We start from the raw sequence: 17,445 nt of genomic DNA, 5'->3' as shown, positions 1-17,445 counted from the left end.
TGTGACCCGTGCTGGCAAAATGAGTCAGAATGCATACCTTTACATTTTGAGCACTCAAAAAAAAAAAAAAAAAATCGTGCTAAACAGCACCAAAAGTGTTTCACTGGCTCATAATCATAGGGGAACCATTTTAAGTGCCATATAGCACCGATGAAGTACCTGTGTAGAACCCTATTGTGCTGTATAGAACCATATCTGGTGCTATAGTGGTGCTATATCACCCCTGGATAGTTCTTTATAGGTTTTTATAGATGCTGTATATCACTAAAGGTGGTTCCGTTATGATTACGAGCTTTTAGTGCTATTTAGCGTAGAGTGTAGAGTCAAAAGACAGTATAAATTAGGTATGCACCGATATGGAAATTTTGGCCGATACCGATAACTCTTTATATTTGGGGGCCGATAACCGATATATATAGGCCGATAAATATTCATATTATTTTCACAATGAAAAACTCCCAGACCGCGGACATCTTGTCTTTGCGCTAGACTAGCATACTCTTCTTAAGCCCGCAACACGTGTCATCTTCGTGCTATGTCACAGAAAGCACCAATCAAAACTTCACATGGCCAGCAATGAGCAAGTGAAGTGGTTCAACAAACCAAAATAATCCATCATTTATCGGCTTTCATTTATCGGCCTAATTTTGCTATCAGACCGATAACTGATGATATTAAAAAATAAGCAGTTATCGGCCGATAATGATATGTCGGCCGATATATCGTGCATCCCTAGTATAAATGCCGATTTTAAATTTAGGTTTGATAAAAATAAAAACTTTAAGCCCTCATCTATCAATCCCAATGCCCTTAATAGTCATTACCTCATTCGCCGCCAGCCTTTTTGAGAAGAGTTGCTCACTCGCATTTTTTGTGATTTTAACAAAAGTTCCTTGCAGGAAAAATTATCTTCTATAAATATTAAAACATACAAATATATCAAATGAAAGAACACACCATCTGCTTTCAAGCAAATAATAAACAAACAAACAAAATGGGGAAAAAACGTTTCATTATATATTTACTTTTTCCACTTAATTTAACTACTGAAATATGGATATTTCTCTTCAAAAATACAACATTTTGAGCAAAAAGCTTAAAAAATTGCGTTTTTGTAAAGGAATTTATGTTTGAGATCAGACTCAGAATGACTATCAAACATAAAGGCAGTTAAAATAAATCATTAAATCTTTTTAACTTCCGTTTTTGATAAATTCGGTTTGGCGCCATCTTTCACTTTGAAATTCATCCAGAAAGGCATATTTATCAGTTAAATATTAACTCGTCAATGGCGGCGAAAGAGTTAAACATCTTAAATGATCTTTATTTGTACGTTTTCCGTCCTAAAGGCTTAATCTAATACAAAGATGTGTCTCCATCAGTGGCGGCTCGTGACTGCTCATCCGATGAGCACAAATTCAAAATAAGTGTTCGGATTGTCATGTGTGTTGCTCGTGTTTTCAAAATATGTGTCATGTGAACCATGTGCATCACGTGTTTTGTCAAAATAAGTGCCTTATGCACACGTGTCAAAACCGTTTATGATAAAAGAGACGCTCACATTCACAAAATACACGCAAGACACTCCCTTAACAGTAAACTCTGATTACGCATGAGATTATGTGAGTATCTGGCAAAGCGAGCGTCTCTTTTATCATAGACGCATCTGCAGCAGGCACTTATTTTGACAAGACATGTGAAGCACACAGGATCTCTCGACGCGCAGAAGACATTTTGAAAAAGGAACCACACACATGACGGGCTACATACATGTTGTGACGAACTTCGCATCGAGCGCCCTCGAAAAAATTATTCACCGGCCGCCACTGGTCTCCATCCACTTGCATGTATGACATTTTGGTTTCGGTTGTAGAACATACAGGAATTAGAAAATAAAGTGCAGGACTTGCTTTTTAAAAGAGTTATTAAGAGAGATAAAGTTCAGGACCTGATTGATGTTAAAAGAGTTATGAAGAGCGATAAGATATGCAAATGATCTTCCTCACACTGACTGACAGATCTGAAGCATGCACAGTCGCACTCTTGAACAAACTATAGTATTGTTTTGTATTAGCTTTATCAGTGATTTTAAGGTATGAATGCAGTGATTTTGAACCCTCAAAAATCTTTAACTCGATTTTTTCTCCAAACATGACTTTGCTGACTCTGTCAACATCGTTTTATAGGTTTTTTAATAGAGAATGTTAAAATATAAATAACTCATTTTTAAAAATGTGCTCATTCCGACTCATTTTGTCAGCATGGTCACAAATACTCTTGTTAAGTCAACTTAGGGAGTAGTTTCTTTAACAATTAACTTACATGTATTCATTTGCCAGACATTTTGATCCAAAGCCACTTACATTGCATTTAAGCTATACATTTTGGGATCGAACCCATGACCTCTTGCACCGTCAACACAATACTCTACCAGTTGAGCTACAGTACAGTTCATGTTATCTTGAAGACAAAACATAGCATGTTGAAGGTTGTGATTTGGTAATCAGAGCTGTGAGGGTATTCAGAATATTACTTTTATACAATAGCTCAGTACATAAACAGTTAATACTGATTAACTTGCATTTGACCTGTTTCTTTGTTTATTTGAATAACTTGCTGCCTTTCAATTAATGGGTTAAATACGTTTTGTTTCATCCACTGTTGTAACAATGTGACCTCCAGCATAATATGAGCTTCCGTTACGTTTGCCTTTTTGTAAGGGTCCAACCACACAAAATGACACAGACACACTCATATCATTTCACTGAAGTTTAAACAACTTAATTATGCAAGTCAATTCAACCTATGTTTTGACTTGTGATAAGCTGACGTAACTTAGAAAAACAAGTTGGAATTGTTTAACTTAATTGGTTAAGTTAAAGTAACATAAAACTATATGTTGATATGAGATCTTTTTTATTTTACAGTGTATTGATTTCTACAGGTTCAGATAAACTCTAAACACAAGCTATGATGAAGATCTTCATTTCAATTCAGGTCCCAGAAATAAACCTGGTTTTTGAAGTAGTCACTGTATACCTTCACTGTTAAAATCAAGGGAAGTTTTGCTTGAAAGACTCTCTTTATATAATTTTGGCATATAGAGAGTTCTTCTGGTCTAATAGCTGATATGATTCAATTTTATTTATTTGGACAATTAATCATTACAGATGTGACATTTGCAGTCAAAACTTGTAACACAAGTTGTCATATAATGCACATTTACCAATATATTGAGCCATTTGTTTATTTCCTTAACCCTGATGATTCAGACATCAGAAAAATATCAGTCTATACAGGGTTCCCACACCTTAGTTAACTTCAAATTCAAGGACTTTCCAGGCTCAATAGCCTCAAATTCAAGGACTAAATGTGGGGACACAGTTCAAGTGAGAGCAAGGTTACATCGTGTTACCTTTTAAGATACATTGTTACAGCTCCCTTTTGAGGGAACTCGCGCTGCGTCACTGTGACACTTTGGGGACGCCTCCAGGGGTAAGTGCGACTGAATGTGTATATCAAATTCAATCAATGGTGAGGCTTAACGACAAAGACAGGGTGACGCGGGAGCCAGGAAGTATATCACTATCTGAAACTTTGCCATAGAGGCGTTACAGGGATGCAGGAAGTATGGCAAGGGAGACGCAGCGTCTCATTCCGTTTTCAGGGAACAACAGTTACATACGTAACACAAAACGTTTTCATGTGTCAAACACAACTATGCAAAAAAGCTTTTGGTATAAATCAACATTCGCATACAGAAGATATAAGCATTTAAAGCGAACAGTTTAGCACGTTTGCTTAAAAAGTCTAAAATTTTATGATATTATCCTACACTACACCAGGGCCGGGTCTTTCTCCCAGAAAACATCTTGCATAAAATAGATTTAAGCACTTTCAATGACCTGTATCTATGTATGTATATTTTCAAAAACTTCCCAGGGCCTTGAATTTTTTCCCCCAGATTTACAAACTTTCAAGGTGTTTTAGATGAGAAACATGCATGCGTTATGGATATGACAAAAAAGGACAAGTTTTTGGGAGACAACATTCTTTGAAGGATTTCTGTGAATTAAAATGCAAAAATCAGATGCAATAACACCTAACAAATAGAAAAGGGAAGGCTAAGAACATTCAATATTTATTTTATTTTAAGGTTTATAAGTGCATTTATGAGGAAGAAACAACGTTATGGATGTGACAATTCTGAAATTTGCAAAAACACTTACTTAATTATGGGGAAAAAATGCTTTAAAAACTTTAATAGAGATTTTGTAATTTTAAATTACCAAATATTTACATCTTAGATATCTTGTGGGTAAAAACTTTACTTTTTATGATAAGGTTGACATTTTGCCCATAGCGCTTTCACAACGCACATTTTACAACCGCACTACAGAAAAATTAGGTCACTTAATGAATGATAACTTAATGAATGATAACAATTAAAAAATGATAACTTATGAAAAACGTTCATTTCATTTTGGTATAAAAAAAGATCATTAATACGGGTGTGGGTCAGAATATTCAACTTTTTTTGGATAAATGCAGACTACTAATGCACACATACTGTAAATAATGAAGACAATGTATTTATTGAGTTATAAATATATGCACATAATACTGGAATAACATAAAAGTAGCTGACACCTCTTGATAGGGTTCACATAAGCAATCTTATCTTCTTAATAAGATAAGTTTTATCTCTGACGTACAAACTTAAGAAAATCTCTACAGACTTTGGTTAATTGGCTCATTCTGATAAGATTTCATGTCCTCCCTCGACCAGACTTCAAGACCGCTCGTAGACGACAGCGACAGATCGCTGTAGGCTATGTTTTACTTCTGGTAAAGTGCTTTAGTTGTTTAAAGGGGATTTCGTTTTTGTTTGTTCAAGGAAAATCCCAGTAGTTTACAAAGTTTGAGCTTTAACTTACACAATTACAAACATAACATTGTAAACAAATGAAAGGTATTTGTTCTGTTAGATAAATTGTAAGAAAACCTGCAAAAATCTACATTCAGCTGTGATGTGGCTGTTGTTGATGGTTGGCTGTCTGTGACATCACATCTAAGGGTGGAGCATAGGGCGGAGGTGGCACCTCTACTGACCCGTGAGAAGCCTCGCCACTTGTATTTAAAGTAATAATATTTCTTTTCATGCCGAACTCTGAAGAAAAACAGGATTTTTCCCAGTTAAGAAAGACAGATGAAGGAAGAGACAAACAGGGAGCAGACGACAAATCCCTACCTCTGTATATGATGGTGGAGGGCACACTAGATCATATGGTGGTGGTCTGTAGTCAATTTCTTCCTCATAGTCAGATTCATCTCTCTCTTCAATGGGAATAACAAAGACGCGATCACTGATGGACAGGTCAGGGTCAGAGTCAGAGCTCATGTCTAGCATATCTGCCCTGCAGAATTTGCAGCAGTACCTCAATAAACACAGACACAGAGCCAAAACCAAGAGAGGCGATAAAAGTGTCCTACATCGTGAGAGAAACAGCATTTAGTATCAAACGTATTTAATATATATGTACTTTCTGTTTTGAAATGTATATTATGTTGTTCTTACTGGATATAGTAATAGATATAATCAGCCATGAAATCTATCTGTGATGTCTGCAGAGAAAAAAAATCAAAAAGATCTTTAATATATACAGTTGCAATCAGAAATATTCAACCCCTAAAGAGTTTTAAGGATTTATAAATAAAAATCTTGTCAAAGTGTGGGATTCTGCTTTGGATGAGGTTTTTATGAGCTAAGTGATGCATAAAATCAACACAGAAAATGTATGATGTAGTATTTGTGTGTAATAGTATATTTTGTTAAGATAGCCATGTCACAATTATTCAACCCCTATATAATATTGTTATTTTTAAAGCTTTCTGACAGTTTTTATGGCCTGAAGTGGAGCTGAAACATCATTAAGCCTTTAGGAACTCTATAACGATCCTTCATTTGCTTCAGCTGTGATGCATATATAAACCCCAACCATCAAGGTTTTCAAGGTGAGTTGCAATCATGGGAAAGACAAAGGAGCTTCCACAAAAGCTAAGAGAGGAGATTATTTCATCACATCTGAAGGGCCTTGGGTATAAGAAGATTTCCAAAATATTTAACATTCCAAGAGACACCATTGGGAGCATTATAAGGAAGTTTAAAACTTATGGAACAGGTGCAAACCTGCCTGGCCGTGGAAGAAAGGCCACAATTTCATCAAGGGCCCTTAGCAACTTAGTCAGGACAGCTAAGAAAAACCCGCGTGTGACTGCAAGACAGCTACAGGATGACCTGATGAAGGCTGGTACAAGTGCTTCAGTGGCAACTATAAGACGTGCACTGAATAAGCAAGGACTTCATGGCCGGATCCCAAGACGCACTCCACTCTTGACCTCAAGGAACATCAGGAGTCGACTAGAATATGCCAGGAGGAATTTGGAAAAAACTACAGAGTTCTATGGACTGATGAAACCAAACTGGAACTTTTAGGACATATGGCCCAGCGGTACGTCTGACGTGCAAAAGGTCAGGCTTATGACCAAAAATATACCATCCCCACGGTCAAGCATGGTGGTGGGTCATTGATGATGTGGGGCTGTTTTTCTGCTGCAGGAACTGGCAATCTTGATTGTGTACCTGGCATCATGGATTCACAGAAATACCAGGCCATTTTAAAGAAGAACGTGATGCCTTCTGTTGACAAATTAAACCTTGGTGAACATTGGATCTTCCAGCAAGACAATGATCCCAAGCACACCTCCAAATCAACTAAAGCTTGGTTGGGGAAACGATGCTGGAGCGGCCTTCTCAGTCACCAGATTTAAATCCAATTGAAAATCTTTGGTGGGTTTTGAAGTAGGCAGTTGCAGCACGGAAGCCATCAATCATCAATGAGTTACAGACTTTTGCATGTGAAGAATGGGCAAAGATTCCAATCGATAGGTGTAAGAAGCTTGTCAGCACTTATCGAAACCGTTTGTTAGAAGTTATAAAAAATATAGGACACTCCACAAGGTACTGAAGCTGGGGGTTGAATAATGCACATGCTCATGTGTTACAAGAGTTATAATTTAAGTTAAGTCAACTTCTGTTGTCAAAATAACTTGTATGTATCAGTAAATATTTTTGTTATTTCACAAGGTTTTTTTCTCATTGATTTTCATTATCTTTTATCAACATCACTATAATGTATTTTGAGGTAAGGGGGTTGAATATTTCTGATTGCAACTGTACATCCTGGGTCATTTTCAGCCCACTGTTGGGTCAAAAAGACACAACATCCCTTCACGGCCCCCCAAGAAAATTCATGACATAAACATTCCAAATATTTTAAGGTGGTGTTTATGATCTTTTGGCTATTATTAAAAAACAGAATTATCTACATCTGCAAAAACAAACAAACAAACTCATAAAAGACCTGTTACTGTCTTACAGTAAAAAAAGCCTGTAGAAATGACAATCGCTGTTTGCCAGTAACTTACTGTAGATCAAAATGTATGTTATTTGCTGGCAACAGTTTGTTCAAAGTTAAATGAATATTAAACATTAACAAGACTTTATCTTTACAGAAAAAAACTAAAATAACAGCCTCATGCAAGGCAGGAACCAAAATCTGAAGAAAACAAAATAAAAAAGGTTGATGAGGATTTATGGTTCTCAGAATGCTTTGTATGAGGCTGTTATTTTAATTTTATTATTTTTATTCTGTAAAGAAAAATACTTGTTAATGTTTAATGTTCATTTAAATTTATACAAAATGTTCTAAGTAAATAACATACATTTAAATCTACAGTAAGTTACTGGCAAACAGCTGCATAACTACACTGTCAAAAATTTCTGTAGAAATTACAGTATTACTGGGTAAATCTCTAACAGGCACTGTAAAAAAATTTGCTGTAATTATGCAACTAGCTGCCAGTAACTTACCGTAGATTTTACATTTATGTTATTTACTGGCAACATTTTGTTCAAAGTTAAATGAACATGAAACATTTTTAGACTTTATCTTCTACAGTAAGTTACTGGCAACCAGCTGCATAATTACAGCAAATTTTTTTACAGTGCCTGTTAGAGATTTCTATAATTTAACTTTTTTATCACATGGTAAAGTGCACATTTTATATAGAATAAACACACAAAAAAACTAAACATGATTAATAACATTCATGAAATATAAAATATTTCCTTTTTTTATAAATATTAATTCATATGTGTGTGGTCACATGTATTTAAGGTTACAGAAAAATATATAATTTTAACTTGATGTCACACCACAGATTTTAAACATTTATGAATTAACATAATAGACGTTTTTTATTTCTAAGCAAGCATACATTGATCCATCTGTCAGTAAATATTTCTGTAAAAACACGGCTAAAGTAATTTTTTTTGTGATTTACTGTTACATAAAACCATACAGAACATGCTGTGAACATATAATCTTGATATTTTTAATATTGACTGAGTAAGATCATGTCAAAGATTGAAATCAATGTGAAATCAAACTTTAATGTTCCTTATCTCAAAATTAGATTGTGAAACTTTAGCCTGAACAGGGTCACAAATGTTTTGTTACTAAAAGCAGTCATACGACAATGTGTGCTTAATCCCACTGCTGTTACATTCGGCCTGAATCCTTTATAAATTGAAGTTATTTGTCATATCTACAATTTTGTCCGTATAAATAATAAACATCAGTACTTACAGTTCTTCTGTGATCTCACTGAAACCCAAAGAAAATGGAAGTCACCGTCATATATGTAATACTGTAACAGCTACTGTAACCTCTCACTGACATGCTGTGAAGGACTTTGAGCGGGACTCTTATTTGCGATAGTTATTGGGCTGGGTTTGTAAACATTGGGTTTGTGTATCATTCTGTGTTTAGTGACGTGTGCATTTTATATTTTACTTCAATTTCTAAATCTGATACAAATTGGTGGCAAATAAGAGGCATAATTATGATTAAAATTCAATGTAAATGTAAGATAGTAAAGAATGACTGTAGGTGTGTCTTTTAGTAATTCATTTACACACACAATACATGGTGTGTTTTTCAAAACATTAGATATATATTTTACCTGAATTTTATTAAAGTTTGAAATATCACTTTAAAATGTGTGACTAAAAATAAAAATAGTTGGTGTTATTGGCTTGTAGGGAGAGTTCATGATCAAACAACGCAAACTTTCATTTATTTTAAACATATTTTAAAAATCATAATCTCCACAATCGTTAAGTTCTTTATTTTATTGTATCTGTTTCTTATTTTGACTGTCAGGTGGAATTTCTTTAACAAAGAAAGGTGATTTAAGCAATTTTAAGCGTGGCATGGTTGTTGGTGCCAGACGAGCCGGTCTGAGTATTTCACAATCTGCTCAGTTACTGGGATTTTCACGCACAACCATTTCTAGGGTTAACAAAGAATGGTGTGAAAAGGGAAAAACATCCAGTATGAGGCAGTCCTGTGGGTGAAAATGCCTTGTTGATGCTAGAGGTCAGAGGAGAATGGGCCGACTGATTCAAGCTGATAGAAGAGCAACTTTGACTCAAATAAGCACTCGTTACAACCGAGGTATGCAGCAAAGCATTTGTGAAGCCACAACACACACAACCTTGAGGCGGATGGGCTACAACGGCAAAAGACCCCACCGGAGACCACTCATCTTCACTACAAATAGGAAAAAGAGGCTACAATTTGCACAAGCTCACCAAAATTGGACAGTTAAAGACTGGAAAAATGTTGCCTAGTCTCGATTTTTGTTGAGGCATTCAGATGGTAGAGTCAGAATTTGGTGTAAACAGAATGAGAACATGGATCCATCATGCCTTGTTACAACTGTTGAGGCTGGTAGTGGTGGTGTAATGGGGTGGGGGATGTTTTCTTGACACACTTTAGGCCCTTTAGTGCCAACTGGGCATCATTTAAATGCCACAGCCTACCTGAGCATTGTTTCTGATCATGTCCATCCCTTTATGACCACCATGTACACATCATCTGATGGCTACTTCCAGCAGGATAATGCACCATGTCACAAAGCCCGAATAATTTTAAATTGGTTTCTTGAACATGACAATGAGTTCACTGTACTAAAATGGCCACCACAGTCACCAGATCTCAACCCAATAGAGCATCTTTGGGATGTGGTGGAACGGGAGCTTCGTGATCTGGATGTGCATCCCACAAATCTCCATCAAATGCAAGATGCTATCCTATCAATATGGGCCAACATTTCTAACGAATGCTTTCAGCACCTTGTCGAATCAATGCCACGTAGAATTAAGGCAGTTCTGAAGGTGAAAGGGGGTCAAACACAGTATTAGTATGGTCTTCTTAATAATCCTTTAGGTGAGTGTAAATCTTTTTTTAAAGCATGTGTTGAAATCGTGATATTTTTCTGAGATTGTTGGTTCTCTTTGTAAGAATTATGAGGGACTTTTAAGAGTTAACTTTTCAAAAGGAATTTCTGTGTAGGAAATAAAACCAATAGACCCAAGAAGCGGTTTGCCGTGGATAAAGACCATCTTTAGTGAACTGCCCCTTAACACCCCTCATATTGTTTTGGCTATTTTGTCAGATGTTTCTTGGATGTTTTTATATAAAGCTAATTATACTGTAGTATTGAAAGATTTGCTCACTGTAAACTTTAATTGCATGCTGCTCCTCAGCTTTCTGTGATATTTTCATAATGTTTGATGCTCTGTTTGTTGTAATATTTAAATTTAGCATTTTAAAGAAATTAAATTATGGTAAAATTTTCATTTCTGGGTGAACTATTACTTTAATAATGAAGTACTACAAAATACTTAGTTACAGTAATACTCATAGTTACCAAGAATAAGTATATAGTGTATAGTGCACATTTTAGCGTTCCTGTAAATCCTCTAGAGGGCGCTACACTTTTATTTGTGTACGTTACCATTTTTTTAAACAACTGGGCCAAAATCTTAAAGTATCAATCCAAAACAGACTAAATAAGAGTAATAGTAAAAATAGTAAAAATGTACGATGTGTATAGTACTTAAGTATTTTTACTTACTACATAAAAGTACATTTTTAAGTACTCGTATTTTATTAGTGTTTTGCTTTGGAAAACATACATTCCAAAGCATATTATCATAATTTTTACTGCACTACATTTCATAATTTCAAGTTTTTGGTTTAAATTTAATATGCAAGTACATTAAACATCTAGAAATTTTTTTACTTTTACTCAAGAAAGTAAAACTACACAATATTTATGTAATTAGGTATTAAATCAATTTTAATATGCAATATAAAAGGAATACACAGTATGATTATATGCTTTAGAATGTAGTGAATATTTTTTGGTAAAACAAATTTAATAAAAATAAATAAAATAAAGCCATTACAAATATGCAGTTTGTAGCCTACTAATTGGTAGGTATTAAAGTAATCACTGTTTATTTTATTTTTTATTCTATAAAATGTTTACTGTATAAAACAATTTATATCACTGCAGAGCTCCCCACCTTAAACCGAATCCCTTACAAAAATTAACCATGTTTTTTGTGGTAAAAGTGTAGTGTTTTATTTTTTCTATTAGCAAAACCATGTTTTTTTTTACTACACTAACCATAGTTAAACTATTTTTTCTACACTAACCATGGTTTAAGCCTTAAAAAGTGTCAGTTTACAGCTACATTATACCAATTCATTTTGCTTTCATTGCATTAAAAATGTTTAAAATTGTTCTGTGTGTTATATTTTCACCCATTCATTTGCATTTTCACTTCATCATCAAATGAAGCCATTACTTTGTTTATATGTATAAAAAGTAAATTTCACTTATCCTCATTTCAAAACACATACATTTAATGACAAGGTGTGCAGTTATGGTCTCAAAGGAGAGTGAAATTACAACTGTACATGTAATGAAACTGTAAAAAATACTACTTTGAGAAATCATCAAGTGGGAAAGAATTTATTTTGAATACATATGGATGATGACAATAAAGCGACTTCAAGACAAAAAAAAGCAAATCACTGATTCGAACATCTATTTCCAGAGTTTCTTGATAGACATGTTTTTCTCACTGTCTTTCTGCATCACCTGTGAATAGAAAATGTATTTTAAGTTAGTGATAAACATAAAAACAACATTGCACTAACAGTAAAATCCATTTCCTAATACCTTTGCTACGGCCATCTCAAAATCTTCTTGGGTTACATGGACTCTTCTCTCTCTTAGTGCGTACATGCCCGCCTCTGTGCAGACACCCTGTCAGACAAGCACAAATAAAACAACAACCAATCACGCTAAAACTGTACATATATGCACTCCTCCTTTACAAAACTGAAACGCAAGTCTTTGGCATCTTAGGCACAGTTCATACAGTTCATGTGCTTTCTTTTGAACATAACCGAACTACTTATACTTTAACAGGGTGAATGTAAATTTTATGGTAAATGTGGTCATTTTCACCCTGCTGCTGATTTTGTTTATACTGTTTGGTCGTAGATTCATATTTGTGCTCTGGTGTATATTAGCAAAACGAGCTAAATAATTACAAATTTAATTCACAATCAAGTTCAGCCAGCAATGCCCTACCTTGACCTCTGCACCAGACGCTCCTGGCATCAATTCAGCAATCTTACGCAGGTTAATGCCTCGTGTCAGGTTCATTTTACGCGAGTGAATCTTTAAAATGTCCAAGCGGGCCTGAAACAAACAACGCACATTTATAAGGTTGCTTATAGCTATGACATCACTCAAAAATACGACGCCTCTGAACAGCAGGCGTTAAAAACAATGCTGGAAATGACCTCTTCATTGGGAGGGGGGAACTCGATCTTCCTGTCAATGCGGCCTGGTCGGAGGAGGGCAGAGTCTAGAATGTCAATACGGTTTGTGGCCATGATAACCTGAGAGAAACAAGCATATATACATTAACTTCAAAGTTAATTATTGGCACACAACTGACAGATAGATGCTCATATCTCACTTTGATGTTTTTGGTGGCCTCGAATCCATCCAGCTGATTGAGGAGTTCCAGCATGGTCCTCTGCACCTCACTGTCTCCTCCTGATCCTCCCTCCAGACGGGACGAGCCGATGGAGTCGATCTCATCCATGAAAATGATGGAGGGCGCGTGCTCCCTGGCCATGACGAAGAGCTCACGCACCATACGAGCTCCTGCAATCACACACAGAGAATATGTAAGGACAAAAATGGCGTGTTCATACCAGACGCAAATGAAGCGATAAGCGCAAGTGATTTACATGTTAAGTCAATGCAAAGACGCTATCTTGCAACTCGATTTGCGTGAATGAGGCGGTGCAAAAATGTGAACTTTGGCGGATATTCGCACTGCGTTAACCAATCAGGAGCTTGCTCTTGTAGTGACGTCAGGCAAATTATTCCATTATGTTTTATAAGTGTTTGAAAGAGGACCAACCTTCTCCAATAAACTTCTGCACCAGCTCTGACCCAGACACTCTGATGAAGGTGCAGTCTGTGTGGTGGGCTACAGCTCTCGCCAACAGGGTCTTTCCTGTGCCAGGAGGTCCATAGAGCAGCACACCCTGCCAACCAAAACACACATACATTTAGACAACATAGGTAAACATAATGCACCGTCATCTTTACGGACCTGTCAATCACCTTAGGCTGCGCAATTCCAAGAGCTTCAAACAGTTCTGGATGCTTGACCGGAAGTTCAATCACTTCCTTGATCTCCTTGATCTGTTTATCCAGTCCTCCGATCATCTCGTATGTTGAATCTGGCACTTTTTCCACCATCATCAGGGAGACCAATGGGTCCACTTTGTTTGGCAGGATTTTGTGAAGCGTATAGCTGTCGTTTCTAAGAGCTACGCGACAGTTTGGAGTAACCTGGAAGATAAGGATTAAGGTCATACACATCCTAATAAACACATGTCGAACTTTTGTGAGGGGTGCTTGCCTATGAAAAACACGCTGACACAATGATGAACTATTGTGAATGGTTGCTATTTAGTTGCAAGTGTGTCCAAAAATTACAGAACAAGTCAAATCTATGTGCATCGCGAGTACTTTAAAGGAATAGTCTACTCATTTTCAATATTAAAATATGTTATTACCTTAACTAAGAATTGTTGATACATCCCTCTATCATCTGTGTGCGTGCACGTAAGCGCTGGAGCGTGCTGCGACGCTTCGATAGCATTTAGCTTAGCCCCATTCATTCAATGCCACCATTTAGAGATAAAGCTAGAAGTGACCAAACACATCAACGTTTTTCCTATTTAAGACGAGTAGTTATACGGGCAAGTTTGGTGGTAGAAAATAAAACGTAGCGCTTTTCTAAGTGGATTTAAAAGAGGAACTATATTTTATGGCGTAATAGCACTCTCGGGAGCACCTCGACTCGGCGCAGTAACACCCTCCCTCTCCCATTATGAGAGTGAGAAGGGGAGCGGACTTTTCAGGCGAGTCGAAGTACTCCCAAAAGTGCCATCACGCCATAAAATATAGTTCCTCTTTTAAATCCGCTTAGAGAAGCGCTACGTTTTATTGTGTACCACCAAACTTGCTCGTATAACTACTCGTCTTAAATAGGAAAAACGTTGATGTGTTTGGTCACTTCTAACTTTATCTCTAAATGGTACCATTGAATGAATGCGGCTAAGCTAAATGCTATCGAAGCGTCGCAGCGCGCTCCAGCGCTTACGTGCACGCACACAGATGATAGAGGGATGTATCAACAATTCTTAGTTAAGGTAATAACATAGTTTAATATTGAAAATGAGTAGACTATTCCTTTAATATGTCTGTACGGCGCAGGTCTGACACAGAAGTATAAATTAGATTATATGCATTAGGATTTGCATTTTGATTAAAGATTATGAGAGCACATGAATTTGTAAAAAATAATATTCCAAATCAAATTTCAGTTTTTTGTTTCCATTTCATTGCGACTTATACTGATAATATACACAAAACAGAAAAAAACTAACTTACATCATTAATATCAATGTTCTTATCAACATCCACCACAAACTTTCCTTCAGGATGCACCTGTAAAAAATACAAACAAAACCAACACATGTATGAAAACAATCCTGGAATTGATCTTCATAACATCAGATAAGCAAGAAATAATGGTCGCCAAACCTTGACCAGAACTTTCTTCTTGTCCATAGCTCTCACAACCTCTCCTACATAAGAGCCCTGCTCCTGTAATAACTGCAGCTCCTCACGCAGGAGGCGCACTACAATTCAAAATAAAAGTCACACTATTATCATATATCTTCGCACTGCCATATTAAGAATAACATTACAGAAGGTGTCAAAACAATAATATTAAATAAATTGCTATGTCGTACCCTTGGCGTTTAACTCATTTCGTTGAGCCTGCAGACGTCTGAGATTTTGACTCTTATCATTTACAGTCAACTGAGGGAGAAAACAAAGCACATTCAGATATGTCACAGACACACAGTATTTTACATGCATTACAAAGCTTACAGTGTGTGTCAATAATCTAAGATATTTCGTCATTTTTACCTGAAGCTCTTCAATTTTAGATAGGTAATACTGTCGAAGGCCAGAGCCTCCTTTACTGTCCTCAATGTCCATCTGCAAAACCAGAAGACCACAGTGATAATAAACCTGCTAACTTAAATTATCTAGAAAAAATAAGCGAAATTTTACATTTACAATCAGTAAAAATGGTAATGTTAGATGAAGTAATGTCATCGTTTCTTCAATGAAATCGCTCATGTTATGATCAGGTTTCTATGTTATGATCACGTATGAAGTTAAGATTTCTATTAGATATTTCAGACATTCCTATTAGAGATGACAGATTTCTTGTGTTATGATCAAAGATCTCTGATCTGTTATTATTTGTGATTTCCCCTGTCATGATCAGTGCTTATTCACGTCACTGTGACAATGAGACAGCAAACTCCGCTGCGCTCCGAGAAAACGCGTTTTAAAATCTCTAATTCTGTCGTACATTTCTCCACAGTAATATCACAGCATGGTACATAAATACTATTTGCAAGACTTAAAACAATGCAATGGCTAACGATAAAGTAACTGTTGACGGTTCCACAAAAATAAAAACATCACTTACTTGCTCCATACCGTCCAGCGCCATCTTAAACACACAAACTTCCGGTGGTGAGTTGCGTATTTCCGCTTTGTGTTCTTCGGGCATGGACGGACAGCGCGCTCTGCTCACCGGCGCCCTCTTCCCAGTCGACTGCTAACGGTACTACATGCGTACTTGTGTTTGACATTTACTACACCTCGTGTTCAATAAAGGTGAGGTTAGGACGGGTATTACCAGACTAACATGTTTTACATGCATCAACACGATTGCTGTTTGGCCGACGGTTTGCTCTCTACAGTGGTTCCCAAACTTTTTGGCGCGCAGACCCCACCCCCATGTGTATGGTGCATCCCTTCAAACTTTTTTTATAATGGGACCATGCACAATTTTTAACATAACATTTCCATTTCATGTTGCACTGGATTTAGCCAAGGGCTAATTTTCATCTGTAGTCTTACTTAGAATTTGAATTAAATAAAATATATTAAATTATAAAATATAATTTTGTTGTTTAGAACCCTATTTTTTTTTAGATTTAATTACACATAATTTATGATAAATTAATGTATTTTATTAAATGTCATAACCCCCAGCACCATTCCAGAGCCCTAAGACAGCATTTCTTTCAATTTTTATTTATGGTATCTCAAATCTTATTTTCTATATCAATATTTGAACCGCAAAGATATTATTATAAAAAGTTGCAAGTTGAAAAACTGTATTGGTAATTCATTATCACCCTCATATTATGTTCCGGGTCAATTTGACCCGTTTAAATTTTTAAGCTGTCAGATAAACCAGTTAACCGGTGATTTTATTTTTGAAATTTTGTGACTTTTTCTCATTTATGGCCATGAACATGCATGCAAAGTTTGCACATGCTTATATGTTTTGAAGTGTACCAAAATAATTTTGTAACGATTTTAAGGTTTGAGGGTCAATTTGACCCGCATTTTGTTTTGTTCCAAAGCAACTGTATAGACCTAAATTAAATATATATTTTTAGTGTTTGTTGCTATATTGGTGTTTTACTATCCTGAAATGGGGGTAAAAATGCTTCTCCTCACTCTTTTGAGTACTGAAAAAGACTTTTACAGACATAGATGGTAAAAGTGAGCTATTATTTCTATTTACAATGTATATGAAATACTACTTAAGTTACTGTAATCTTCCAGACATTTTGTCACTTTTTCTAATTTAGGGCCATGAACATGCATGCAAAGTTAGGATACACTGATGTGTTTTGAAGTGGTTTTTTTTAGCACAAATAATGATTTTTGTTACGATTTTGATGTTCGCGGGTCAATTTGACCCATATTTGTTTGTTCCAAGGCAACTGATTAGACACAAATTAAATACATTTATTGCGTATATGT

The 17,445-nt window shown here is 35.9% G+C and overlaps 1 protein-coding gene and 1 long non-coding RNA gene across 2 annotated transcripts; both read right to left on the bottom strand.

Annotated features, from left to right (window-relative positions):
- Positions 1-4,133: 4,133 nt before the first annotated feature.
- LOC141363698 (uncharacterized) lies at positions 4,134-8,830 on the bottom strand. Its single transcript, XR_012369215.1, has 4 exons — positions 8,712-8,830; positions 5,579-5,625; positions 5,252-5,489; positions 4,134-5,168 (listed from the first exon to the last, which is right to left on the bottom strand). It is a non-coding gene; the product is annotated as an uncharacterized lncRNA (long non-coding RNA).
- A 3,106-nt stretch (positions 8,831-11,936) lies between these two features.
- psmc5 (proteasome 26S subunit, ATPase 5) lies at positions 11,937-16,177 on the bottom strand. The gene is made up of 12 exons (XM_055176406.2): positions 16,091-16,177; positions 15,517-15,588; positions 15,336-15,405; positions 15,124-15,221; positions 14,971-15,027; positions 13,633-13,863; positions 13,427-13,553; positions 12,974-13,164; positions 12,795-12,893; positions 12,580-12,690; positions 12,163-12,249; positions 11,937-12,081 (listed from the first exon to the last, which is right to left on the bottom strand). Exons 1-12 carry the CDS (start codon positions 16,172-16,174, stop codon positions 12,028-12,030), a joined length of 1,281 nt encoding a protein of 426 aa, XP_055032381.2. The 5' UTR covers positions 16,175-16,177; the 3' UTR covers positions 11,937-12,027.
- Between the last annotated feature and the right edge of the window lie 1,268 nt (positions 16,178-17,445).

Source organism: Misgurnus anguillicaudatus, chromosome 4, assembly GCF_027580225.2.
Source record: "Misgurnus anguillicaudatus chromosome 4, ASM2758022v2, whole genome shotgun sequence".
NCBI lineage: Eukaryota > Metazoa > Chordata > Actinopteri > Cypriniformes > Cobitidae > Misgurnus > Misgurnus anguillicaudatus.
The sequence above is the reverse complement of the archived record's forward strand: the minus strand, read 5'-3'. Positions and strand labels throughout refer to the sequence as shown.